The sequence below is a fragment of the Bufo bufo genome, chromosome 5 (assembly GCF_905171765.1).
Source record: "Bufo bufo chromosome 5, aBufBuf1.1, whole genome shotgun sequence".
Classification (NCBI taxonomy): Eukaryota; Metazoa; Chordata; class Amphibia; order Anura; family Bufonidae; genus Bufo; species Bufo bufo.
The window spans coordinates 371,566,842-371,593,557 of NC_053393.1; the positions used below are offsets into that span (position 1 = coordinate 371,566,842).

The 26,716-nt window shown below is 43.6% G+C and overlaps 1 protein-coding gene across 1 annotated transcript in view; it reads right to left on the reverse strand.

The window, feature by feature from the left end:
- Positions 1 to 26,716, reverse strand: part of RPP40 (ribonuclease P/MRP subunit p40) — a 254,762-nt gene that overhangs the window by 28,968 nt on the left and 199,078 nt on the right. The window contains exons 6-7 of the mRNA XM_040432763.1: positions 22,297 to 22,489; positions 603 to 737 (exon numbers count right to left, since the gene is read on the reverse strand). Coding sequence (XP_040288697.1) covers positions 603 to 737; positions 22,297 to 22,489 — 328 coding nt within the window. The remainder of the gene's footprint in view (positions 1 to 602; positions 738 to 22,296; positions 22,490 to 26,716) is intronic.

Below are 26,716 nucleotides of genomic sequence, written 5' to 3' on the forward strand. Positions count from 1 at the left end.
TTGGTCTCTGCCTCCAGAACAGAATGGAGGCGGAACGGAGGCAAACTGATGCATTCTGAGCGGATCCTTTTCCATTCAGAATGCATTAGGGCAAAACTGATCCGTTTTAGACCGCTTGTGAGAGCCCTGAAACGGATCTCACAAACTGAAACCAAAACGCCAGTGTGAAAGTAGCCTAAACCTTACAAAATTAATAGCATTGGTATTTATCTCATGTACATTACAAACTGAGGAAATGAGAAAAGAAAAAAAATCCCAGACTGCTTCTTTAAGACAGTTTAGTGATTCTGGCCAGGCAGCCTTTTTTCTGCACTTCTTGTTAGTAATCCCATTAGAAAACTGGAGTCAAGTTCAACCCTGAAATAGCTGACAAAAATGGAACAATAGATAACATTTACTTCACAGGAAATGGCGAGACACTAACAGTTTGATTTATTTATTTTAGAAATCCTAGAGGTAAAATAAAGCCATTATATTAAATGCTTGTAATTTTTTCCATGCACACTTCATGCAGAATGAAGCTGCAACATGCTTCAGTATAATACTAAAATGACCAGTTGAACTTTAGAAAGAAAATATAACTAAATATTTTCATGGCCTACCGTAGATGCTCCATCAACTGCTGGATTTTCGATGGTGTTATAAAGCCAGCAATTGTACATAAATGTGCTTGTCCAATTGAAAGGCTAGGCTCTGGGCAACAAAAACTTGATATGAAGCTAGAAGACATATTGTCACTGAAAGAAAACAACATCTAAATTTAGGGCAGATTTACTAATACGGTCCAATTTCCAGAGAGTGAATACTTCAAGGGACTCTATTACTAGTGACCTCCCTATCAAACTGTTTCCACAGCCATGTCGCTGTAGTTCACCAGATTAAAACGCCATTGTTGATCCAAGGTTCCGTTCCCGAGTTATGATACTTAATATGTAAAATAAGCCTTTGCTGCAATAAAGGCGGCACCGTTGCTCTGGATTAACCCAAGCTCCACTTCTGTCTGTGGGCAGCCCTTTCCCACAGTCTGGACAGCCAGGGAGGGGCTGGGTACAAATGAGTGGCGCTTAGGTGCAACAAGAGCAATGGCGATACCCACATTGCACCAATGGCCCAATATGCATATTCGGAAAAACGCATCATAACCTGCAAAACGGAACCTCGGATCGACAAAAGAAAAACGTTTTAGCCAGGTGAACCACAGCTATGCGTCTAGGCAAACAGTTTGAGGGAGGTAGCTGGTGACAGATTCCCTTTAAGACTAGACAGTCTACAAATGTGCAAGATTGATCAAAGTGTCTGATGCCGGCCCAGATGATAAACCCGGTGCACCTTTAGACCGTCTAGTTTATATTACAAACTACAAAAACAACTGTAAATGCCTATAGCTACCTAGGCCACATGGGTATAATATACTAACCAGCCGCAAACAATACTATAACCACCTACATACACAAGAATGTGTACACAATGGCCACAATACTTAAAAAAAAAAAAATTATATATATATATTATATATCTTTTACAATTAAAAATACTTATCCAAACTGTAGTTAAAAACAAGTCATATGGTGCAAACATGGACTCAGAGACATCACTGCAAATAGTATACCATTTGTATTAAGCAATGTGTACAATAATATGCTGAATGCCTATCCATAAGGACGCACAGGTCTACAGTAGGGATCGACCGATATTGATTTTTTTAAAGCCGATATCGATAATCTGTGAATTTTCAGGCCGATGGACGATAATTTATACCGATATTTAGGGCTGCATGATATGGGAATTTTGTGCGATTGCGATCCTAAAAATTGCGAAAACAATATGCAATGCGATATAAGGGATTTGTGCTAGAAGTCTATTTGCTTGGATTTTTAAGGCAAAAGCACACACAAATTACTGATGATACTGAAATGTAGTTATGCTCAACTCAAGAACTGAAATGCACAGTGTTTTTCAAAATAAAACATCTTTTAACTAAAGTAAATAACATATTTGCATTACTGCAAAAGTACAAAATACAAAACTTGCCATTTTCTTAATAGCACTGCACAGAACAGATAAATAAAATATTTTAAAGTTAATTAAAATAAGATTTTCCGAGCCTTGAACAAAACAGGAACTTTTTAAAGAACACAATAGTCAGCAGCAGCAATATAAGGTAATATTTTCGCCCTATAAGACGCACCTAGGTTTTTGAGGAGGAAAATACGGGAAAAAAAATTTGGAACCAAAAAGGTGTGCTTTTGAACTAATGGTGGTCTGTGGATGACACCATTATGGGGGGGGGGGGGGGCGTCTGTGGATGACACTGCTATGGGGGGGAATCTGTGGATGACACTGCTATGGGGAGGGAATCTGTGGATGACACTGCTATGGGGAGGGAATCTGTGGATGACACTGCTATGGGGAGGGAATCTGTGGATGACACTGCTATGGGGAGGGAATCTGTGGATGACACTGCTATGGGGAGGGAATCTGTGGATGACACTGCTATGGGGAGGGAATCTGTGGATGACACTGCTATGGGGAGGGAATCTGTGGATGACACTGCTATGGGGAGGGAATCTGTGGATGACACTGCTATGGGGAGGGAATCTGTGGATGACACTGCTATGGGGGGGGGGGGGGGAATCTGTGGATGACACTGCTATGGGGGGGGGGAATCTGTGGATGACACTGCTATGGGGGGGGATCTGTGGATGACACTGCTATGGGGGGGAATCTGTGGATGACACTGCTATGGGGGGGAATCTGTGGATGACACTGCTATGGGGGGGAATCTGTGGATGACACTGCTATGGGGGGGAATCTGTGGATGACACTGCTATGGGGGGGAATCTGTGGATGACACTGCTATGGGGGGGAATCTGTGGATGACACTGCTATGGGGGGGAATCTGTGGATGACACTGCTGGGGGGGGAATCTGTGGATGACACTGCTGGGGGGGGAATCTGTGGATGACACTGCTGGGGGGGGGGATCTGTGGATGACACTGCTGGGGGGGGAATCTGTGGATGACACTGCTGGGGGGGGAATCTGTGGATGACACTGCTGGGGGGGGAATCTGTGGATGACACTGCTGGGGGGGAATCTGTGGATGACACTGCTGGGGGGGGAATCTGTGGATGACACTGCTATGGGGGGGGGGGAATCTGTGGATGACACTGCTATGGGGGGGGGGGAATCTGTGGATGACACTGCTATGGGGGGGGGGGAATCTGTGGATGACACTGCTATGGGGGGGGGGGAATCTGTAGATGACACTGCTATGGGGGGGAACCTGTGGATGACACTGCTATGGGGGGGGGGAATCTGTGGATGACACTGCTATGGGGGGGGGAATCTGTGGATGACACTGCTATGGGGGGGGGGGATCTGTGGATGACACTGCTATGGGGGGGGGGAATCTGTGGATGACACTGCTATGGGGGGGGAATCTGTGGATGACACTGCTATGGGGGGGGGAATCTGTGGATGACACATATATAGCATCTTATGCCATGTGCCATCCACAGATCTCCCCCCCCCCTCCATAACCGTGTCCCTGCAGTGTGAATGACCCCCAATACAGGGGCTGGGGTCCGGCATCTGGATTAGGAATGACAACGGGGACCGATGCAGTCCCTGTATTCTAATGCACCGGCCCCGCTCACTGTTGTATAATCTTATCTAACCTGTAGGCATTGTTAAAATATAATAATCCTGTTTAATCCAGCTGTATTACTTACAACTAAGTTTCATAGCAGAGAGGAGGGAGGAGGCAGGCAGGACGCAGGCCGGGAGGGTGAATTCATAAAGTGGGCGGCGCAGGTGCTGTTGAGGGAACACGAATCGCGCTGACAGCAGTGCAATCCTTGTTCCCGATTCGTTATCGGCATATCGGCAAAATAGATGCCGATACCGATAACATTGAAAATCCTGAATATCGGCCGATAATATCGGTAAAACCGATAAATCGGTCGATCCCTAGTCTACAGCACAAGTAAGGCTACTTCCACATCTGCGCTTTCCCTTTCCGCTATTGAGATCCGTCATGGGATCTCAATAGCGGGAGAAAACGCTTCCGTTTTGTCCCCATTCATTGTCAAAGGGGACAAAACTGAACTGAATGAACCAGAATGCATTCCGTTCCGTTTGGTTGTGTCCCCATCACGGACAGAATAATGCTGCAAGCATCGTTTTTCTGTCCGCGATGTGGTGCGGAGCAAGACGTTTTCTCGGACACAATAGAAAACGGATCCGTCCCCCATTGACTTTCAATGGTGTTCATGGACGGATTCATCATGGCAATTTTAAAGATAATACAACTGTATGCAGACGGTTGTATTATCGTGACTGAAGCATTTTAACTGATCCATGACGGATCCAGCAAAAACGCTGGCGTGAAAGTACCCTCACAATGCAGAATATATGAACCAAAAATTACTACTAGTTATTTTACAGCAGAATTTTGCACCCCTTTTCTGGTAGATCACAACCCCTCATCGCACAAGTTTAAAAAAAAAAAAAAAAAAGATAGGTGATCGATCAACTATAAAATACTGGAAAACCATATTAACAAATATGGTGCAAGGCATGTTTGTCAGTTTTTAATGCAAATTAAAGATGTTACCCAACCCCTAAAATGCCTCCCCATACACCTGAGCCCCTCACAGAGGTTGTACTTACTTGGCTCCCCGACACCCGCTGCATCTCCCCGCCGCGCAGATAAAAATATCCGAAGTTTAGGGGGGGTCGCAGCCAATAGCAGGCCGCGAAGGGAACAAGCCTCCCTAGCATCACGGGCGATGCTACGGAAGCTTGTTCCAGTTGCGGCCTGCTATTGGCTGCTGAACCTGAATTGCTATGAGTCTGCAATAAGAATACACAGGGGTGTTAACCAGTTTGGGGGGGGGGGGTGTCCCTACACGGTCTGACAATGGCAGCACTGACTGGATAGGTACACACCTCCAACTGGTTACCACCCCTCTGTACCCTTACTGCAGACGGCTAGTAATTCATTCATAACTTCTAGTACAAATAATAAAGGAATAGCACAACATAGAGCCATAAGAATAGATGCTCAAGAATTGTTATTAAAACAAACATGTCAGGAGCCAGATGTCGATAACGCCTGTACAAGCATCACAGACGCCTGTTCAGGCCATTTTACTCCCTGGAAAAAGACTCATGCGTATTTTTAAGCATGGTCTTTTTCTAGTCAGGAGCGCTGTATCAGAAGCTGCCAGGTGCTGAACACATGAAGCCTCGCCCCTCGTTGACATCTCTCTCTCACCAGGAGCAGCTCCAGAGTTTGGACTAAACACTACATCGTGGTTTCAGGACCTGCGGTGGTGATGTCACAGTCATGTGATCAGCCATCTGTGTGGGAGGAGTTAGAGGAACACCGACTCTGCATAGGACTGTGCTGGTGGAGAAGGCAGAGGTACTTTATGCATGGAAGGTGTGTATAAAGCAGGGCAATGTCAGTGTAACCAGTCTATTGTACAGTTCTCTGTGTATAATGTGCACACAGTAGTTCTATCTGTGTAATGGGCATGTGGCAGAGCTGTGTGTGCAATGTGTATATAGTAAACTATCTGTGTAATGGGCATGTGGCAGAGTTGTGTATGTAATATGTATATAGTAGCATCAGGTGGGCGCAGTGTATGGCAACGCCAGGTCAGGGCTCCAGACTAAAAAAAATATGAAGGAGCCATTGGCTCCTAACCTGAAAAATTTAGGAGCCAAATGAAATTTTTAGTCGCCAAATTTAAAATATATATATAATATAGCTGGGATGCTTAGGAGCATATAAGCCATCTAAGGCCTATTCTTTCCATGTCCATTCCATTTGTTGTTTTTTTTGCGGGCCGTATACAGAACCATTCATTTCAATGGGTCCGCAAAATAAACAGTTACTCCGTGTGCTTTCTGTTTCTGTATGTCCGTACTTCTGTTCCGCAAAAAAATAGAACATGTCCTATTATTGTCTGCATTACGGACAAGGAGAGGATTGTTCTATTAGGGGCCAGCTGTTACATTCCGCAAAATACAGAATGCACACGGACGTCATCCGTATTTTATGCAGAACCATTTTTAGCAGACCGCGAAATGCATACGGTCGTGTGCAAGAGGCCGAAGTCTGAGAGGACACAATAAGCCCTTTAAGCAGTGCATGTTGATTAAGTCAGCTGGCACATGCCCAATGAGGCAGGTCTGTGAACAGTACCGTACCATGAGCTTTTAATTTACTTTTTTACTAGGCCATCAGCACCTGCAATGACTGAAAATAATCTAACACAGCAATCTAACTCCTGTTATAGGTGCCAGAAAAAAAAAAAGGTGTCAAGGCTGTCAATCATTAGTGCATGGACAGCTTAAACCAGGAACAGACTAGAAATCAGACAGCAACTGTACATATGTCATTTAGTGCTGATTTGGAAAAATATTAAAGGAGTTGACAAGGGAGGCAAATTTTTTAGTACAGTGCTCAGGGTGGTTTAAAAAGAATCAATACTCACCACCACTGATCCCCTGCCACTCCAATTTCAATGCTTAATGGATCTCCACTGGTCTCGGCAGCTCAGTCAATCACTGGCCGAGAAAAGTATAGCGCCATGGCTAGTGATTGGCTGAACAGGCTTCTCCTGGCATTTCCTGCTTGTGGAGACTGGACCATTAAGTAGAGACCAGTGGAAACCCAGTTGGAACGGGAACATCAGGGATTGAGGGATGGTGAGTTTTGATTCTTTAATATAAAACCACTCCAAACACTTTACTAAAATTTTGCACTGCATGGACAATCCCTTTAAACATTTTGTACTCAGTAGTTAAAGGGACAGCAATAGGTTAGATAAAAAAAAAAAACTCTCACCAGTTAAATCCCACATCACTCCTGCACTGATCCTTCCTTATTTTCTTGTGCTGTACATTCACATGATGTGAGTCTATGGTCACCTGCTGCACATGCTGGCATCACCAATGAGGCCAGTAATTGCCTGCAATGGTCACATGGACATATTCCATGTCATCACTTCAGGAAAGAAAAAACTGCTGGGGACAACAGCATCAGCGCTGGAGTGGCTGGGAATTAACCGGTGAGTGAGTTTATTTTTTTTATATCTCCTGCATTTAATTTCTTTTGAATTAAAGTTCTTGAAAATCCCTTTAATTACTAATTAACCAGATTTATTTATGCAGTAATGATGGTCCCGAGTACTGATAATGTGCAATCAGCACTGCCGAAACTGGGGAATATGGACAACATATGCAGAATACATACTCATGTTTCAGGCTCCTTGAAGTGTATGAGATTAGGGAAGCCACTAAACAATGCTTATTTTATTCACTACCTACATCCACCTCCTGCTCCCTTGGCTGTTCTCCTTTCTCATGCCAATGGTTTGTAAATGGAGGGATTCCCAGCACTGGTTGTGCGATTTCTTGGCTCTGTCCTGCTTCCTATCCATCATTCTGCGAGGTATCTTCCCCATTATATCTCCAGTAAGAGTGTCTGGATAACCCATCACCACGTGACTTACGACTATAAGGTCTCTCAGCCCGAGAGCGACCATTGAACCTGTAGCCCTGTTGTTTGCCCTTAGAAAGATCCATTGATTCAGGATGATTTACTTTGCTGGATGGGTGAGGGGAGCCCATCCAGGGGAGAATGTTTGGAGAAGCTCCATAAGGGATCTCAGGGGGAATGTTAGGAGTCTGCACTTTTTCAGTGGAGACGCCTCTGGTTCTGTTTCTGAGGCAGAAGGGTCCATTGATGGGATAATGTGTCTGTTCTTGGGGGATCAGGTGGTGTGTCTGGAGGAAGGTCAGTATGGACTGGTCCCTGAAAAGGGGGGCCTTTGGGGATGGGGATGGATTCAAAGGCACTTGAGGTGTTGGAAACCAAGGAACCAGGCAACGAAGGGATAAGCGGCAAAATTTGAGACTTGTTAGTCACATCAGTTCGTTGTGAGGGAAAACTGGAGTCCAAGGTCTGCTGGGAGCTTGACGGGATTTGCGATGTAGGAGTGCTGAATTCACACGTCTGTGAGATCCCGGCCCGGAGTCCTGCTGAGGGCAGGAGCGCACGGCGTCATTGGTTGCTATGACGCCGTGCGCTTCCTGCTGCCGCCGCAGTACAGTAATACACTGGTATGATCTACTTTGTAGTCTTGTCGCCATTTTGCAATTCCAAGTCGCATTGGCGACCATTTTGGTCGCCATCTGGAGCCCTGCAGGTGGGCGCTGTGTATGGCAGCAGTGGTCTTATGTTTAGTGTATGATGTTGGATAAATGTAAAATTGTCTACATTTACTTCTGCATAGGAGACTAGCAATGGATTCCCTGCAGAAATATCCGCCTCATAACGTTATATGGGCCTATGCATTATATATACGAATTACTGCAAAATTCGTACTACTCCTCGGCTAAAAATACTCCTTAAAATTGTTAAGAGGAGTATTTTTACTCTTCTGGGTGTAGTGCGACCTCTGTCAGGAGCGGAGACAGGTCCTCTTTAAGTGCTTTTGTGCTCTAAAGATGGCCTAGGCCAGTAATGGTGAACCTTTTATAGACCAAGTGCCCAAACTGCAACCCTACAACCCACTTATCGCAAAGTGCCAACACGGTAAGATAACCTGAATACCAATATAGTATATCTTCCATGTACTTTATCATTTATCTAAAATAGCCTGTCTACATTCAATGCACTACCTGCGCCGTTCATAGCGTGCACTGCGCTGATGAATGGCAGAATAAGGCTAAAATTGGTACACCATAGACTTTTTTCAGAGTGTGGGTGCCCACAGAGAGGGCTCTGAGTGCTGCCTCTGGCACTGTGCCACAGGTTTCGCCACCACTGGCCTAGGCTATAAGAAGATTGCCAACACCCTGAAACTGAGCTGCAGCATGGTGGTTAAGACCATACAGCGGTTTAACAAGACAGGTTCCACTCAGAACAGGCCTCGCCCTGGTTGACCAAAGAAGTTAAGTGCACGTGATCAGCGTCATATCCAGAGGTTGTATGAGTGCTGTCAGCATTGCTGCAGAGGATAAAGGCGTGGGGGGAGGTCAGCCTGTCAGTGCTCAGACCATACGCCGCACACTGCATCAAATTGGTCTGCATGGCTGTTGTCCCGGAAGGAAGCCTCTTCTAAAAGGTGATGAACAAGAAAGCCTGCAAACAGTTTGCTGAAGACAAGCAGACTAAGGCCTCATGCACACGGCCATTGTGTGTTTTGAGGTCCGCAAAACACGGATGGCGTCCATGTGCGTTCCGCAATTTGTGGAACGTCACAGACAGCCATTGATATAACTGCCTTTTCTTGTCCGCAATAAGGACAAGAATAGGACAGGTAATATTTTTTTTGCGGACCACTGAACGGAGCAACGGATGCGGACAGCACACAGAGTGCTGTCCGCATCTTTTGTGGCCCCACTGAAGTGAATGGGTCCGCATCATCAGAGTCGCAAAAACTGTGGCTCGGATGCGGACCAAAACATTGGTCGTGTGCATGAGGCCTAAGGACATGGATTGCATGACATTACGAACAGTCTGCAAAATATCCATCCAGATCTCAAAACTGTGCTCCCCAAATTTTACCAGTTTGTTAAATTCCCAACTAGGGGGAGAAATACATTAGACTGTGTTTATTGCAACATAGCAAATGCTTATACAGCATCACCTGCCCACCCATCTTGGCAGGTTGGATCACATTTCTTTGTTTTTAGCTCCAGCATACAAACCTCTTATCACCAGGATTAAGCCTACTTTGCATACAATCAGAGTTTGGCCTGAAGAAGCCACAATGAGACTACAGGATTGTTTTGAGGACACAGATTGGGATTTGTTTAAACAGGCAGCTACAAAGGAAAATCACACAGACTTAAACATATATGCCTCCTCTGTCCTATTCTATATTCAATTTTGCATGGACAATGTCACTGATACCAAAATCATCCGGACCTTCCCAAATAGGAAACCATGGATAAACAGAAATGTCCAAAACCTTTTGAAGGCACGTAACATTGCTTTCCGAAAGGGGGACCCAGAGGAGTACAAAACAGCCAGGTCCAATCTGAAGAGCGGCATTGAGGCGGCAAAGAACTGCTACAAAACAAAAATAGAACATCATTTTACAAGCTCTGATTCCCGACGCATGTGGCAGGGTATCAAGTCCATTACGAATTATAAGAACAACACCTGTTCTATCAACACTGGAAATTCTCTCTCTTGATGACCTAAATCATTTTTTTGCACGATTTGACAAAGACAATGAGCTGCCTATCATCAAATTAGCCCAGCAAGAGGCTCCATCATGTTCCCTGATGCTGAGAGCACATGAGGTAGAATGGGCCTTAAACCACATTAATCCCCGCAAAGCAGCTGGCCCTGATGAAGTTCCTGGAAAGGTCCTAAAAAACTGTGCTAAACAGCTGAAAACAGTGTTTACCAGTATGTTTAACAGCTCACTAGAGCAGGCCATTGTTCCCACTTGCCTGAAGTCCTCCACAATTGTCCCAATTCCAAAACAGGCAGGGGTGAAGACCTTAAGTGATTATCGCCCGGTGGCTCTCACTCCTATTGCTATGAAGTGCTTTGAACAACTTGTCCTCAGGCACATGAAGAGCAAGATCTGCACCTCCATGGACCAATACCAGTTTGCTTACAGAGCACATAGGTCAACTGAGGATGCTGTCTCACTTACCCTTCACACTGCGCTGTCACACCTGGAGCAGAGAGACAGCTATGTGCGGATGCTGTTCATTGATTACAGCTCCGCCTTTAACACCATCCCTCCCAACAAGTTGGCAACGAAACTGAACAACTTGGGTTTCAGCTCACACCTGTGCAACTGGATACTGGATTTTCTTACAAAAAAAAGACCACAAATCGTACGCATGGGCAAGCACTTCTCTTCATCCTTAACACTAGGGGTGCACCGAAAATATCGGCCGAAAATGTACCTAATCCATTTCGGCCGATATTGTTACATATCGGCCGAAAATATGGGGTGTGGGATTTGTCACCCACCATCTGCGGGCGGGCGGTTTACTGCATCTTTATTTTACCTTACAATCGTGACGCTCCAGTAAGAACTCTGCAGGCAGAGCGGAGGGCGGCGTAACGTCACTTACTCACGTGACGCACCTGCTCCGCCTCCTTCATTCATAAAGTGGGCGGAGCAGATGCGTCACGTGAGTAAGTGACGTTACGCCGCCCTCCGCTCTGCCTGCAGAGTTGTTACTGGAGCGTCACGATTGTAAGGTAAAATAAAGATGCAGTGAGTGATGCTGTGAGCAGCAGGGCCGGGGCTGTTATGGGTAGGGGGATCGGTCTATGGCACTGCTATGGGGAGGGGGGATCTGTGCACTGTTATGCCCATAACAGTGCACATATCCCCCCCCTCCATAACAGCGCCACCCACAGATCCCCCTCTCCATAACAGCGCCACCCACAGATCCCCCTCTCCATAACAGCGCCACCCACAGATCCCCCTCTCCATAACAGCGCCACCCACAGATCCCCCTCTCCATAACAGCGCCACCCACAGATCCCCCTCTCCAAAACAGCGCCACCCACAGATCCCTCTTTCCATAACAGAGCCACCCACAGATCCCCCTCTCCATAACAGCGCCAATCATTAAAAAAAAAGTATTTTAAAAGTATTTGGGCAAAAAGGCAGTTTCGGTTTCGGTTTTCGGTCAAGGGCATCCTGAATTTTCGGTTTCGGACCAGAATTTTCATTTCGGTGCACCCCTACTTAACACTAAACACTGGGGTACCGCAAGGCTGTGTGTTGAGCCCTCTCCTTTACTCCCTCTTCACAAATGACTGCAAACCTATTCACAATACCAATACCATTATAAAATTTGCAGATGACACGACTATAATAGGCCTAATCTCCAACAATGAAGAAACAGCCTATAGGAAAGAGGTTGAGAACCTAGAGAGATGGAGTAAGAACAACAACCTCATACTCAATAGCAAGAAAACAAAGGAGCTAATTCTGGATTTTAGGAAGAAGAAACGAAAGGGACACTAAACCATTAGCATAAATGGTGGAAATCTGGAGATAGTTCAAAGTTTCAGATTCTTGATAGTTCATATTAGTCAGGACCTGTCATGGATAAAAAAACACAACAGAAATTACCAAAAAAGGCCTTCAGAGGCTTCATTTTCTGAGGAGTCTGAAGAAAGCACAACTCCCAAAACAGCTGCTAGTCAATTTTTACAGGTGCACCATAGAATTTGTTATCACATACTGCATTACAGTGTGGTACTCCGGCTGCTCTTCTGAGGACAAGAAGACCCTAAAGTGCATCATCAGAATGGCTGGCAGAATCACTGGTACTCAGCTACCATCACTGGATGACATCTTCACTGCTCGTTGCAGCAACAGGGCAAAAATTATCTGCGGGGATCCAGCTCACCCCAGCCACAGCCTTTTCACTCCCCTACCCTCCGGTAGGCGTCTTAGAGCCCTACATGCCCGCACCACTAGGCTGAAGAACAGCTTTTACCCCAAAGCAGTCAGTCTCCTAAATGCTTAGAGACTATTGCCCCTTCCAAGGATAGAAACTACCACAGACTGAAAGTGACTGCTGCATTCATGAACCCATGATGATCTCTTGTCTGCAGTGGTGTCTAAATTAGTTTGTATATATACTCATAAGCACTTCCTACTTTGCTCTTGCTATATATATGCTGTGCACTGGGAATAGTAATGCTTTCTAGTGCAATGTTTTGTTTTTTTCTATTATAATACTTTAAAGGGAACCTGTCACCAGGATTTTGGGTATAGAGCTGAGGACATGGGTTGCTAAATGGCCACTAGCACATCCGCACTACCCAGTCCCCATAGCTCTGTGTGCTTTTATTGTGTAAAAAAACGATTTGATACATATGCAAATTAACATAAAAGAGTCATATCTTACTTGTGTGACCAGAGAAGAGTCATATTTTCAAGCTCTGACTCATCTCAGGTTAATTTGCATATGTATCAAATCGGTTTTTATACACAATAAAAGCACAGAGAGCTATGGGGACTGGATATTCCAGATATGCTAGCGGCCATTTTGCAGCCCATGTCCTTAGCTCTATACCCAAAATCCCGGTGACATGTTCCCTTTAATTTAAATGTCAGTTCTTTGATCCTCGGTCCATGGCATCTAGGATTGCTCCAAACAACATTTCATTGTGTTGTGCATTGAATTGTACAGTGACAATAAAGGCATCTTGTCTGAAAATTTTTCTAAATATATTAAATTAACTAATTCCCACCCCTTAGAAGAAAATAAACACATACTTACCTGACTGTTGTCTTCCGTCTCCCCTGGTTATGGCCACCGCTCTTCTCAGGAATCGCGGTGGCCGCGATTGTGCAGACGACTTCTTTTCTTCTCCCGGCCGGCCGCGCGCAGTCCCGAAAGCGCACGCCGAGGCCGCGCATGCGCTATGGTAATTTTTTCCTGGCCAGTATAGTATAATTGCCAGGAAGAAGTCACCAGGGCGCATGCGCAGCCTCGGCGTGCGCGTTCAGTCCAGCGCGCGGCCCGGCCGGGAGAAGACTTCAATCAAGATGGAGCCCGCCCCCTGCCAAGTGCCGAAACCAGGAAGTGGACAGCGCGCCGGGAGCAGGTAAGTATGAAACGGCGTGTTGATAATACCCCTTTAATGCAGTGCTGGAAAATAATGGTGGCCACAATTTGGCCATTTTCATTGGTGTATGCACTGTTGCCAGAAGTTTAGAAATGAATGGCTGTATGTTATTTTAAGGGCACACCAAATTTACACTGTTATACAAGCTTTACACTGACTACTTTATATTGTATCAAAGTGTCAGTGTTGTCCCATGAAAATATCTAATAAAATATTTACAGAAATGTGAGAGATGTACTCACTTTTGTGAGATACTGTATATACACTCAGTCATCAACATTTAAGTTGCAACACCAAGAAGGACAAGCCATAAAGTTATGCAAAACGAGGATGTGGCAGTTGTCACCAAGATCTGCAGGTAATCATTCTGTAGCATTGGTTTTAACCCCTTAAGGACTCAGCCCTATTTCACCTTAAGGACCAGGCCATTTTTTGTAAATCTGACCAGTGTCACTTTAAGTGCTGATAACTTTAAAACGCTTTGACTTATCCAGGCCATTCTGAGATTGTTTTTTCGTCACATATTGTACTTCATGACACTGGTAAAATGAAGTCAAAAAATTCATTTTTATTTATAAAAAAAATACCAAATTTACCAAAAATTTGTAAGAAATAGCAAATTTCCAAGTTTCAATTTCTCTACTTTTATAATACATAGTAATACCTCCAAAAATTGTTATTACTTTACATTCCCCACATGTCTACTTCATGTTTCGATCATTTTGGGAATGATATTTTATTTTTTGGGGATATTACAAGGCTTAGAAGTTTAGAAGTGTAACGGATCTCCTAGCACCCCGACCGGGTACCTCCGTTGATAAATGCTCCCAGTGCCTCCCGAGGACTCCAAGCACTCCGCTCAACACCGATACCACCACAGGAACCAGGAAAAGCTCTTACAAGAGCTAGGAGTAATAGCCAGGGAAGTATACACGTATAGCAATCCCCACACACATGAGACGAGGCTCTATGTTGAAGGTAAAACAAGAACACTTTATTGAGGGCTACCCGCCCGTATTTATGCAGGTCCCCATCTGGTGTACACGCCCCTAGGGGACCAGAAGGAAGACTGTGACACAGGACAGATACGTAGCACTTAGGATACACAGACACAACACATCCCCACAATGCATCATGGTTTCCTCCTCTCTGCCCTGGAGACACCCGAGGAGCAATTGAATTATCTCTCAGGACAAAAGGGAAATCTCCAATACACATATGGGGACAACAGGACAGAAATCACCACCCAAACACACAATCTCACACCCCTACAGCAAACACAGACATTTAACATATTCCCAGATAGCTCAAGTCTGAGTGCATATTATTAGGTGAATGGCACTCAGACAAGATGAATACAATAAAATGAGCTATCTGGGTACCCTCACATAACATACAATACAATGACACAGACAGATGGTTCTGTCACACACGTCAAAACCCCACATGGCTTGGATCTGAGCGCTCAGATGCCACAAACACAGTCAAATCGCCATGGGGTTTAAGTTTTGCATGGGCTGATGAGAGGGCCCATAATCCTGGGGCAAGAGGCTGACAACCAGGCCCCTCCAAAACCCAGAGGCGAGGTTATTTTCACCACAAGAAGCAAATCTTGAAATTTTTCAGAAATATTCAAAAACCCAATTTTTAGGGACCAGTTCAGGTCTGAAATCACTTTGCGAGGCTTACATAATAGAAACCACCCAAAAATGACCCCATTCTATAAACTACACCCCTCAAGGTATTCAAAACTGATTTTACAAACGTCGTTAACCCTTTAGGTGTTCCACAAGAATTAATAGAAAATAGAGATACAATTAAAAAATTTCACTTTTTTGGCAGATTTTCCATTTTAATATTTTTTTTCCAGTTACAAAGCAAGGGTTAACAGCCCAACCAAACTCAATATTTATGGCCCTGATTCTGTAGTTTACAGGAACACCCCATATGTGGTCGTAAACCGCTGTATGGGCACACGGCAGGGGGCGCAGAAGGAAAGGAATGCCATAGGCCCCTTTCACACGGGCGTTGCGGGAAAATGTGCAGGTGCGTTGCGGGAACACCCGCGATTTTTCCGCGCGAGTGCAAAACATTGTAATGCGTTTTGCACGCGCGTGAGAAAAATCGCGCATGTTTGGTACCCAAACCCGAACTTCTTCACAGAAGTTCGGGCTTGGGATCGGTGTTCTGTAGATTGAATTATTTTCCCTTATAACATGGTTATAAGGGAAAATAATAGCATTCTGAATACAGAATGCAAAGTAAAATAGCGCTGGAGGGGTTAAAAAAAATAAAAAAACGTTTAACTCACCTTAGTCCACTTGATAGCGCAGCCAGCATCTGCTTCTGTATTCTTTCTTTAGGACATGGGTAAAGGACCTTTGATGACGTCACTCCGGTCATCACATGGTACGTCACATGATCTTTTACCATGGTGAATCACCATGGTAAAAGATCATGTGACGTACCATGTGATGACCGGAGTGACGTCATCAAAGGTCCTGTAACTGTATTTAATGCTCACCATAGGTCCTTCAACAAAGGAGACACAAGGAGATGCCGGGCTACGTGAGCAAGTGGATTAAGGCGAGTTAAATTTTTATTTTATTTTTTTTAACCCCTCCAGCGCTATTTTACTTTGCATTCTGTATTCAGAATGCTATTATTTTCCCTTATAACCATGTTATAAGGGAAAATAATAATGATCGGGTCTCCATCCTGATCGTCACCTAGCAACCATGCGTGAAAATCGCACTGCATCCGCACTTGCTTGCGGATGCTTACGATTTTCACGCAACCCCATTCACTTCTATGGGGCCTGCGTTGCGTGAAAAACGCAGAATATAGAGCATGCTGCGATTTTCACGCAACGCATAAGTGATGAGTGAAAATCACCGCTCATCTGAACAGCCCCATAGAAATTAATGGGTCGGTATTCAGTGCGGGTGCAATGCGTTCACATCACGCATCGCATCCGCGCGGAATACTCGCCCGTGTGAAAGGGGCCATACAGTTTTTGGAAGGCAGGTTTTGCTGGACTGTTTTTTTTTTGACACCATGTCCCATTTGAAGCCCCCCTGATGCACCCCTAGAGTAGAAACTCCAAAAAAGGGGCCCCATTTTAGAAACTACGGGATAGCGTGGCAGTATTGTTGGTACTAGTTTAGGGTACATATGATTTTTGGTTGCTCTATATTACACTTTTTGTGAGGCAAGATAACAAGAAATAGCTGTTTTGGCACCGATTTTTATTTTTTGTTATTTACAACATTCATCTGACTAACCTGATCATGTGATATTTTTATAGACCAGGTTGTCACCGATGAGGCGATACCTAATATGTATACTTTTTTTTTTATTTATGTAAGTTTTACACCAGGGCTGTGGAGTCGGTAGATAAATGTTCCGACTCCGACGACTCAGTTTTATGTACTTCCGACTCCCCGACTCCGACTCCTCTGTATTAATATGCAAATGTATTTTATACATTCCTTGAGGGAAAGAAACGCTACCTACCACAGGACTACTGGCTGGGAAGCCAACAGTCTACTGTATTGCACAGTTTAAGCAAAAGACAAACACAATGAAAACAAAGGAGGATCCAGGAAGGGGCATTTATTCTAAAACATGATTTTCCTAGGAGAATCCCATAGTCATGTTTAAAGTTTAAGCTAACAATCGGAGTTTACAAGTTTTTATAGCCTTAGCTAAATGACAGCAGTTTTTCCAATGGTTTACAGCTTCAGTCTTGAACTATTGGCCCTCCATTCCCTTCACTTATACAAGTGTCTCACTCTCTAGTCCTGCAAAAAACATTTATTTAATCCCTTATCAGTGAGAGGCTAGGTTACACATGGACGCTGCGTTCCCTGTAAAAGCAGAACACAACACTATGGAAAGTAGAAGTATTGCAGCTCCTAATTGTGCGTTGCGTGCCATATAGTAAAGCACATGAAAAGCATGCTTCTTCACGGTCACTTAACGTGTTCGTTTTGCGGTTACGTGAGGCACTGCATGCATTGGTCTTTATTCTTACAGTAGAGAAGTCATTAATTATAACTTTTTGTGAATTGGGACATTTAAACTTGCTTTTTTAATTTTTTTTATTCCAATCTAAATTTAGTAGGAGTCGGAGTCTGAGTCGGTGCATTGTTTGCCGACTCCGACTCCAGGTACCCAAAATTTCCCCCGACTCAGACTCCACAGCCCTGTTTTACACAATGATTTAATTTTTGAAGCAAAAAAAAAAAAATCATGTTTTAGTGTTTCATAGTCTGAGAGCCATAATTTTTTTCAGTTTTTAGGTGATTACCTTGGGTAGGATATGATTTTTGCGGGATGAGATGGCGGTTTTATTGGCACCATTTTGGGGTGCGTGTGACTTTTTGATCGCTTGCTATTACACTTTTTGTGATGTAAGGTGACAAAAAATGGTTTATTTAGCACAGTTTTTATTTTAAATTTTTTATGGTGTTCATCTGAGGGGTTAGGTCATGTGATATTTTTATTGAGCTGGTCGATACAGACGCGGCGATACCTAATATGTATACTTTTTTTTAATTTATGTAAGTTTTACACAATAACAGCTTTTTTCAAACAAAAAAATTATGTTTTAGTGTCTCCATATTCTGAGCCATAGTTTTTAGTTTTTTTTTATCTCAGGTAGGGGCTCATTTTTTGCGGGATGAGGTGACGGTTAGATTGGTACTATTTTGGTGGGCTACACAATTTCCAAAACCCTGATTCTGTAGTTTACAGAAACACCCGATATGTGGTTGTAAACTGCTGTACGTTTTTATATATACAGTGCAGAATTATTAGGCAAATGAGTATTTTGACCACATCATCCTCTTTATGCATGTTGTCTTACTCCAAGCTGTATAGGCTCGAAAGCCTACTACCAATTAAGCATATTAGGTGATGTGCATCTCGGTAATGAGAAGGGGTGTGGTCTAATGACATCAACACCCTATATCAGGTGTGCATAATTATTAGGCAACTTCCTTTCCTTTGGCAAAATGGGTCAAAAGAAGGACTTGACAGGCTCAGAAAAGTCAAAAATAGTGAGATATCTTGCAGAGGGATGCAGCACTCTTAAAATTGCAAAGCTTCTGAAGCGTGATCATCGAACAATCAAGCGTTTCATTCAAAATAGTCAACAGGGTCGCAAGAAGCGTGTGGAAAAACCAAGGCGCAAAATAACTGCCCATGAACTGAGCTGCAACATCACTGGAGTGCCCAAAAGCACAAGGTGTGCAATACTCAGACATGGCCAAGGTAAGAAAGGCTGAAAGACGACCACCACTGAACAAGACACACAAGCTGAAACGTCAAGACTGGGCCAAGAAATATCTCAAGACTGATTTTTCTAAGGTTTTATGGACTGATGAAATGAGAGTGAGTCTTGATGGGCCTGATGGATGGGCCCGTGGCTGGATTGGTAAAGGGCAGAGAGCTCCAGTCCGACTCAGACGCCAGCAAGGTGGAGGTGGAGTACTGGTTTGGGCTGGTATCATCAAAGATGAGCTTGTGGGGCCTTTTCGGGTTGAGGATGGAGTCAAGCTCAACTCCCAGTCCTACTGCCAGTTTCTGGAAGACACCTTCAAGCAGTGGTACAGGAAGAAGTCTGCATCCTTCAAGAAAAACATGATTTTCATGCAGGACAATGCTCCATCACACGCGTCCAAGTACTCCACAGCGTGGCTGGCAAGAAAGGGTATAAAAGAAGAAAATCTAATGACATGGCCTCCTTGTTCACCTGATCTGAACCCCATTGAGAACCTGTGGTCCATCATCAAATGTGAGATTTACAAGGAGGGAAAACAGTACACCTCTCTGAACAGTGTCTGGGAGGCTGTGGTTGCTGCTGCACGCAATGTTGATGGTGAACAGATCAAAACACTGACAGAATCCATGGATGGCAGGCTTTTGAGTGTCCTTGCAAAGAAAGGTGGCTATATTGGTCACTGATTTGTTTTTGTTTTGTTTTTGAATGTCAGAAATGTATATTTGTGAATGTTGAGATGTTATATTGGTTTCACTGGTAAAAATAAATAATTGAAATGGGTATATATTTGTTTTTTGTTAAGTTGCCTAATAATTATGCACAGTAATAGTCACCTGCACACACATATATCCCCCTAAAATAGCTAAAACTAAAAACAAACTAAAAACTACTTCCAAAAATATTCAGCTTTGATATTAATGAGTTTTTTGGGTTCATTGAGAACATGGTTGTTGTTTAATAATAAAATGAATCCTCAAAAATACAACTTGCCTAATAATTCTGCACTCCCTGTATATTTAGGACCAACCTGGGTAAGGTTATTTTTACTATATTTACAAATGCCTAACTAGGCAAAGGAACCTATCTTGACCCAGGTATTAAAACTTCACTTTTATTGGAATAGTTCTAAAAAGTATATATATTATGTATATGCGACATGCAACCTTTAATTGAACTGGGACAAACAAAGAATGAAAAATTAAAAATACAAAGCACCTCGACTCAGGTGACAGTACATGCCTGTACTAAATAAGGGAATCTCTCACTTGGTGTTCCTATAGGCAAAGTGCTACTGTCTCTGGGAGAGCTACACACTGCCGTAACAACGTCCGCGGTTCACTGCACACTACGGATGGTTGTCATTGCAACCTAAAGAGTGGTGTAGAAAAGGGGGAGGGCGCAGCCCACTGTACATATATATCGCATAAAGCGTTTGATTTATTCACAGGCTGGAGTGGTTAGATGACTGAAACCGCAGCAGGGGCTGTGTTCAGCAGCATGTGCTCAAGTCAACTGAATGGTTAGACTACACCAGACACCTTTGCTTTGTATTTTTAATTTTTCATTCTTTGTTTGTCCCAGTTCAATTAAAGGTTGCATAATATATATACTTTTTAGAACTATTCCAATAAAAGTGAAGTTTTAATACCTGGGTCAAGATAGGTTCCTTTGCCTAGTTAGGCATTTGTAAATATAATAAACTGCTGCACGGGTACACTGTACTGCGCAGAAGGAAAGGAACGCCATAAGGTTTTTGGAAAGCAGATTTCACTGGGATAATTTTAAGATGTCACATTTGAAGACCCCCTGATGCGAACTCCCAAAAAGTGACCCCATTTTAGAAACTACGGGATAAGGTGGCAGTTTTGTTGGTACTATATTAGGGTACATATGGTTTTTGGTTGCTCTACATTACACTTTTTGTGTGGCAAGGTAACAAGAAATAATTACGGACGTGACAATACCAAATATGACTACTTTTTTTGTTTGTTTCAGTTTTACATAAAGCATTTTTGAGAAAAACTTTTTTAGTGTCTCCACATTCTGAAAGCCGTAGTTTTATTTATTTTTTGGGTGACTTGTCTTGTGTAGGGGATCATATTTTTCGGGATGAGATGACGGTTTGATTGATACTATAATAGGGTGCATATGACTTTTTGATCACTTGCCATTACACTTTTTGTGATGTAAGGCGACAAAAATTTTATTTTTTTACGGTATTCACCTGAGGGATTAGGTCATGTGATATTTTTAAACAGCAGGTTATTACGTACACGGCAATACCCAATATGTATACTTTTTTATTTACTTAAGTTTTACACAATAACAGCATTTTTAAAACAAAACAAAAATGTTTTAGTATCTCCATATTCTGAGCCATAGTTTTTTTTATTGTTTGGGCGATTGTCTTAGGTAGGGGCTCATTTTTTGCGGGATGAGGCGACGGTTAGGTTGGTACTATTTTGGCAGGTATATGCCTTTTTGATCGCTTGGTGTTGTACTTTTAGTGATGTAAGATGACAAAAAAATTGTTTATTTAGCACAGTTTTTATTTTATTTTTTTGACGGTGTTCATCTGAGGGGTTTGGTCATGTGATAGGTTTATAGAGCCGGTCGATACGGACGCGGCGATACCTAATGTCTACTTTTATTTTTTTCCCCATTTTTTACAGTTTCTTTTTAACTTTATTTGGGGAAAATTACTTTTTTTTTATTTGAAACTTTTTTTTTTGGGGGGGGGGGGGGGGACGACGACGACGACTTTATTTGTTAAACTTTTTTTTTTTTTCACTTTTTTTTTGTCCCACTTTGGGACCTTAACTTTTGGGGGTCTGATCCCTTTTACAATGCATTCTAATACTTCTGTATTGAAATGCATTGGCTGTATGTGTAATACAGTGTGCATTACACATACAGCTTACTGCCTGTGAGATCCAGGGGGCTGGATCTCACAGGCTCTCCACCAAAAGGCAGCCCCGATGCCTAAGGAAGGCATCGCGCTGCCTTCCATGCCATCGGGTCCCCGTCACAGCAGCACAGGGACCCAAGGTCAGCGCCGATTCCCGTGAGGACATCGCATGTGCTGCGGCACATGAAGGGTTAATGCGCCGGCATCGGCGATTTCACTGATGCCGGCGCATGCAGCAGGGGTCAGGCTATCAGTGCTTGCCGGACCCCTGCCGCGAATCAGGCGGGCGCATCTCCTGCACCCGCCCGATCACAGCGCCGTACATGTACGCCGCCGGTCCTCTACGGGTTAAGCTGTGTATTATTATAAATAATAATGCACTGTACTTTTCTGTATTATAAACCAAGTGATGTAGCATGTACTCTAGATTAAAAAAATGCAAATAATTCACCTACCAGTCAATATCATTGCTGATGGCGCCAAGCCATTCAAAAAACTCAGTTGCGCTGCATGACTCCTCTTCTTTACCAAGCAGCTCTCCACTCTTCAACACAGGACACTGTAGATCCCTTGAAACATGAGAAGTTATCTTGAAAGGACACTCCTTAACAACATATTTTGCAAAATAAGATATTATGGATGGTCCTTCTGAAAAATAAACAAAAAAAACTGAATTAATATGTGAGCTCAAAACGCATATTTGTCTGCTCACAGGTTTTCATTTTAGCTTTAGTAATATGGAGTAGGGATCGACCGATTATCGGTTTTACCGATATTATCGGCCGATATTCAGGATTTTGAACGTTATCGGCATCTATTTTGCCGATATACCGATAACGTATTGGGAACACAGAACGCGCTGCTCTCAGCGTTCTGTGTTCCCTCCGCAGCACAGGGGAGAAGGAAGCAGTGTCTCTCTCCCCCTGTGCTGCCGCTGCCGCCAATGACAGGAGAGAAGACAAGAGGAGGGGAGGGGCTGTGGCCACCGCTCCACCAATGAAGATAAGTCTTTCATTAATTCATATACAGGAGGCGGGAGCTGGCTGCAGAATCACATAGCTGGCCCCCGACCTCTATGAACGTTAGCTGCGGTCCGCGGTAGTTAACCCCTCAGGTGCCGCGGATCGCAGCTACCGCTCATAGAGGTCGGGAGCCGGCTATGTGATTCTGCAGCCAGCTCCCGCCTCCTGTATATGAATGAGAGACTTATCTTCATTGGTGGCGCAGTGCGCCCCCCCCCCCCCAAGCCCCCCCAGTATTAATCATTGGTGGCGCAGTGCGCCCCCCACCCCCATCCCAATAGTAAAAACATTGATGGCGCAGTGCGCCCCCCCCCCCCCAGTATTAATCATTGGTGGCAGTGGCCACAGGATCCCCTCTCCCCTGCTCCTCCGATCGGAGCCCCAGCTGTGTAATCCTGGGGCTCCGATCGGTTACCATGGCAGCCAGGACGCTATTGAAGCCCTGGCTGCCATGTTCAGCTCCCTGCTGCTGTGTGCACAAAGCACAGAGCAGCAGGGACAGTGTGAGCTCCTATTCACCCTGATAGAGCTCTATCAGGGTGAATAGGACAAGGGTTCTAATCCCTAAGGGGGCTAAAAGTTCGTAAAAAAAAAAAAAAAAAAAAAAAAAAAAAACACTAAAATATTAAGTATACATGAAAAGAATTTACAAAAAAAAAATAAAAAATACACGTTAACAATTAACATATTAATTTTCAGCAGATTTGTGTAGGAAAATTTTTTTTTTCTCAAAAATAAAAATACCCAGAATATCGGTATAAATTATCGGCTATCGGCCTGAAAGTTCACAAATTATCGATATCGGCCCTAAAAAAATCAATATCGGTCGATCCCTAATATGGAGCTCATGCAACATCTGGCAATTATTGGTTGTGTCAATGATATGACCCAGTAATGTCCTGAAATGATCAGTGTCAGCCTTGGATTTCTGTTGCAGATTTTAAAAAATAGAAGACAATGAATAGTACCACAGCTCTTAGGGCTGTTTCACACGAGCGAGTCCATTGCATTAGACATCATTATCACACATGGATTGGCCACCACACAGAGTCCAGACCTTAACCCCATTGAGAATCTTTAGGATGTGCTGGAGAAGGCTTTGCACAGCAGTCAGACTACCATCATCAATGCAAGATCTTGGTGAAAAATGTATGCAACACTGGATGGAAATAAATCTTGTGACATTGCAGAAGCTTATCGAAGCTTAGCGAATGCGTGCCGTAATCAAAGCTAAAGGCGGCCCAACAAAATATTTTTGGTGGCAACTTTTTTTGGGGACAGACAGTGTAGTTAGTTAAAGGGATTTTTTGGGACTACAAAACTGATCTCCTGCTTGCAGCGTTCGGGTGTCCGCCTGGCCGTGCGGAGGCGAGCGGATCCGTCCAGACTTACAATGTAAGTCAATGGGGGCGGATCCGCTTGAAGATGACACCATATGGCTCAATCTTCAAGCGGATCCGTTCCCCATTGACTTACAATGTAAAGTCTGAACGGATCCGCTCAGACAACTTTCACACTTAGAAAATTTTCTAAGTTTTAATGCAGACGCATCCGTTCTGACCGGATGCGAACGTCTGCATTATCGGAGCGGATCCGTCTGATGAAACATCAGACGGATCCGCTCCGAACGCTAGTGTGAAAGTAGCCTTAGATGACCAGCACAAAGTGAAAGTGCTAGTCACAGAGTTAGTCTACTTTCACACTCGCGTTTTGTCTTTTCATTTGTGAGATCCATTCAGGGCTCTCACAAGCGGTCCAAAACGGATCAGTTTGCATTGTAATGCATTCTGAACGGTAAAGGATCTGCTCAGAATGCATCAGTTCAGTCTCCAGTCCGCTCTGGAGACGGACACTAAAACGCTGGTGTCCGTCTGATGAAACTGAGCCAAATGGATCCGTCCTGACAAACAATGTAAGTCAATGGGGACAGATCCGTTTTCACTGACACAATAGAAAACGGATCCGTCCTTCCTTGACTTTCAATGGTGTTCAAGACGGATCCGTCTTGGCTATGTTAAAGATAATACAAACGGATCCGTCCTGAACGGATGCAGACGGTTGTATTATCTGAAAGGATCCATCCATGATGGTTCCGCACAAAACGCGAGTGTAAAAGTAGCTTTAGGCTAAAGTATTAACTGAAAGGATCCGTCCATGATGGTTCCGCACAAAACGCGAGTGTAAAAGTAGCCTTAGGCTAAATGCACACGAACAGGATTGCGCGCGGATTTCTGAGCGGATTTAAAATTCTCATGCACACAATGCTGATTTTTTTTCTGAGCGGATTTTGACCTACGGTGCGGATTAAAAGCCGCAGCATGTCAATTTCTTTTATTTTTCCTGTCCGGATTTTCTTCATTCACTTCAATGGGGACAGTAAAATCTGCATGCGGAGAATCCGCACCAATTAATGCGGACTGACCGCACGGATTTCCCTGCGAACACCTGCAGATTTCAGTGTGGATTGTCCGCACATAAATGTGTGCATTTACCCTGGGGAAAAGTTAACCTTTTGTGACAGAACAGCTCAATATTTTTTAATAAAGGCCAATTGAAAAAACCCGAATTAGACTTACCGGTAATTTTGTTTCCTTGAATCCAACATGATGGCCACAAGGAGATTGACCCTTGACCTATGTAGGGACAGGAACACACAGAGAGAGAGTTTAAATTGCTCCTCCCACCACCCCTCATTGTTTTCCGAATTATCAAAGTGGGTTATGTATCACATATATATATATATATATATATATATATATATATATATATATATATATATATATATATAATTTTTTAGGGGGGGAGGGGGTCAATACCGGGCCATCATGGTGGATTCAAGGAAACAGAATAACCGGTAGGTCTAATTCCGGTTTTCCATTTCCATCCACCATGACTGCCACAAGGAGACCTAACAAATTAGTATTATGGGGGGACTACGGCATGAAGAACCTTTCTACCGAAAGCCAAATCAATTCCAGCAGGAAGGTACAACCTGTAATGTCTAACAAACGTGCATACGTTAGACCAGGCAGCTACTCTACAGATCTGATCCAGAGAGGCGTCTGCCTTCTCTGTCCACGAAGATGCCACAGCCCTTGTAGAATGGGCTTTAATTTTTACTGGACAGGAAATCCCCTGAATTTTGTAGGTACAATAATGGATCTAAGCCACCTAGCAAGCGAAGCCTTTGTGTTTTTTGCCTGCATACTGTATTAGAAGGTCATAGTCTTTCCTAAATGACTTTGTGGCATCTAAGTATTGTAGAATAGATCTGTGAACATCTAGGGAGTGAAATTTTTATTCTTTAGAATTTTTAGGACTAGAGCAAAAGGATGGTAAAAATTATTTCCTGATTTTTGTGTAAACTAGGATCTAAATCTAAGGGTAATCCTGTCATCAGAAATCAAGAGATATGGTTCCCTAAAGGAAAGAGCCTGAATCTCTCCTAGACATCTAGCAGATGTTATTGCGATGAGGAAGGCAGTTTTTTTTAGAGACAAGTGTTTCAATAAACAGACATCTAAGGTTTCGAAGGGAGAACCTGTTAACCCATGTAGTACCGTATTTAGATCGCACTGGGGAGTATGGGAAATAAGAGTTGGTCTGAGTCTGGAAGCTGCCATCATAAATCTCCTAATACAGCAGTGATCCGCTAGAGGGGAATAATAAAAAGAACGAGTGCCGAAATTTGGACCCTGAGTGTACTGGGTCTCAGACCTAGCTCTAGTCCGTTCTGAAGGAAATCTACAATTTTATGGATTACTAGACGAGATATATCTGGGGCCTCCTGCTCCATCCAGTTGCAGAATTTTTTCCAAATTTTAAAAGGTAGATCTTAGATGTAACCTTATTT